This window comes from Marmota monax, unplaced genomic scaffold, assembly GCF_021218885.2.
Source record: "Marmota monax isolate L192 unplaced genomic scaffold, Marmota_monax_Labrador192_F-V1.1 WCK01_AAM20220418_F8-fsc00481, whole genome shotgun sequence".
Taxonomy (NCBI): domain Eukaryota; kingdom Metazoa; phylum Chordata; class Mammalia; order Rodentia; family Sciuridae; genus Marmota; species Marmota monax.
Window position 1 is genome coordinate 306187 of NW_026693474.1, and position 2580 is coordinate 308766.

Sequence of the window (2580 nt, forward strand, 5' to 3'; positions counted from 1 at the left end):
TTCAATGTGCTGTTTACCATGTACATCTGAAAAATCAAGTGGAAGACAATTGATGTCAGTTCCCACTTCTGAGCAACTAAACTTCTCTTAGTACCTGACTGAATAATTTGTACAGGACTTTCCTAGTAAGGCATCCCTCATTACTATTGAGATAGCAGGGCTATTTTCTCTAATACAAAAGACTTATGAGAATGAAAACATACTGTGGTATTACTTACCAGAGATAAGAACTGTGAAGGACACCCCACCAGCTGTGTCCCTGTATTCCTGGAAGAGATATGGAATGTGAAAACATCTATATTTATTGCATGTAGTAATTTGAAAGTTTGAAGAAATAACTGTACAATACTAACAGAATCCAAGGATCAAAGTTTGTCAAAGAAAACCAATCATGCATAGGCATTTCTTAAATATGGTAGGAAATCCTTAATATACCACATTTACACTGTACACTAAGATTAGAGACAAAAAGTTATGAACAGTATTACAGTGCTTCATATGTGACAGGAACCTATTTAATTACTCACTCCAAAAATGCTACAAGGAAAGTATAAGCTGATTGCCATTTGCCCATGAAATCAATTGAAACCTATGTGAAGTGAAAGCGTTCCCCCAGCTAATAAATGCTGGGACATGAGATAAATAAAGGTCATGGGAGAAGAGGACAGAAATTACTAAATCCCTTAAAATTCTGCACTTGAATAAAGAAACCATGGGAACAGGCTTGTTGGTATTATTTTCCTGAAGGATTCTGATTTCTGCTTATCCAAACTTTACATCCACAGCTTATGGTAAATAAATTTTATGTAAGCCACGGTGTTTCAGATATGGCACATGCAAGCCAGAGAAGGCAGTATCTTCACATAGAGAAAGCTGCAGGGAAGATTGAAAAGCAAACAAAAGCTCACCATTAAATAACATGATTTATGCTACATCAGAAAACATGGTGTATACAGGCTCAAAGAGAGGGGTGAAATCTCATCACTTCCAAGTGATGAATGGGAGGTATGCAAAATCAATCTTCAGAAGAATGCATGATGCTTAAGGTGAAATTTATTCTTTACTTATTTTTTACTTACTTTTTCTTTTCTCTTTCAGTGATTTGCATGGAACCAGGGCTTTATTCATGCTAAGCCAGCACTCTACCACGGAGCCACCACCAACCATCCATTTGAAATTAACATTAAGACTAAGAGCCTACCCTACTCACAAAGATTTTTGTTGTTTTGTTAGATGATAATTCTAGAGATTGTAAGGGAAGGTAGAACTGGAAGCATGGCAATGAAAAAGGTGTTGCTCTCCACTGCCCCTGTTTTTCTCCCCAGATTCCCCATGAAGATGGACCCACATTTCAGTTATGTTGCCCTAAGAAAAGCCTTCTATCCCCAGGCTGACATTGGGATCACAGCTAACACCTTGCTGCTTTGCCTTCATATTGCCACAGTCTTTATGGGCCACAAGCCCAGGCTCACGGACCTCCCTGTCACTTACTTGACCCTAACCCACATCCTCATGCTCCTCACCATGGGCCTTTTAGTGTCTACAGACATTTGGGAAACACAGGACATTCCAGGTGACTTCAAATGCAAAGTACTTGTCTTCCTGCACAAGGTCATGAGGGGGCTGTCCATCTGCACCACCTGTGTCCTGAGTGTGCTTCAGGCCATCACCATCAGTCCCAGTGGCTCCTGGTTGGCCAACTTCAAACTGAAATCCACAAATCCCATTGTGGGGCTATTTGTCTTTTTATGGGCCCTTACCATGTCCCTCTCCAGCAACCTGCTCCTCTGCACTGTGGCCACACCCAATAAGACCCAGCCTGGTCTTCTATTTCTCACTGACCACTGTTCCCTTCTGCTCATGAGCTACAGACACAGGAGCCTCTTTCTTGCTTTGATGGCATTGAGAGATCTCTTATTTCTGGGTCTTATGGTTCTTTCAAGTGCATACATGATAAATCTTTTGCATAGACATAAAAAACGAGCCATGTCTCTTCGTACCTCCAGGTTTTCTCCACGAAGATCCCCAGAAGAAAGGGCCACTTACACTATTCTGTTGCTCATCAGCTGCATGAGATCTTGTATTGTGTGGACTCCATCTTTTCACTGTTTGTAGGCATGACATGGACTGGTGACCCCATCCTGTTGTGTCTTCAAATGCTTGTGGCCAATGGCTATGGCACCATCAGTCCTTTGGTGCTGATAAGTGCTGACACACACACAATAAAAGTCATGCAAATCAAATGGAGAGAGAAAGTTTAGCTCTGGCTAAACTGATGTAAAGCTACTTTGCCACCCTTATTAAAACAGTTTTCTTTAGTTCATAAAATTTTCCCTTTGAAGAAAAATTATTAGCATAGGAATATTCTTTTGTTAGAACAAAGTAATCTAAATACTTAGCAAATATCTTGGGAATAATATTCTTTGTATGTACATCTTGTTTTAAGTTATTTACATTAATTGTCACTATTCCTGGCCTCCTTAGCATATTATAAACTATTATAGTTTCCTTTTACTTTGGATCTCACAGGTTTACATTGGATCTATTTTCTTTCTTCCTGCATTGCTGTTCTTAAAGTTT

General features: G+C 39.7%; 1 protein-coding gene across 1 annotated transcript; it reads left to right on the forward strand.

The window, feature by feature from the left end:
- Positions 1-1275: 1275 nt before the first annotated feature.
- On the forward strand, positions 1276-2115 carry LOC124101920 (putative vomeronasal receptor-like protein 4). Its single transcript, XM_046458146.1, has one exon. It carries the CDS (start codon positions 1276-1278, stop codon positions 2113-2115), a length of 840 nt encoding a protein of 279 aa, XP_046314102.1.
- The last annotated feature ends 465 nt before the right edge of the window (positions 2116-2580 follow it).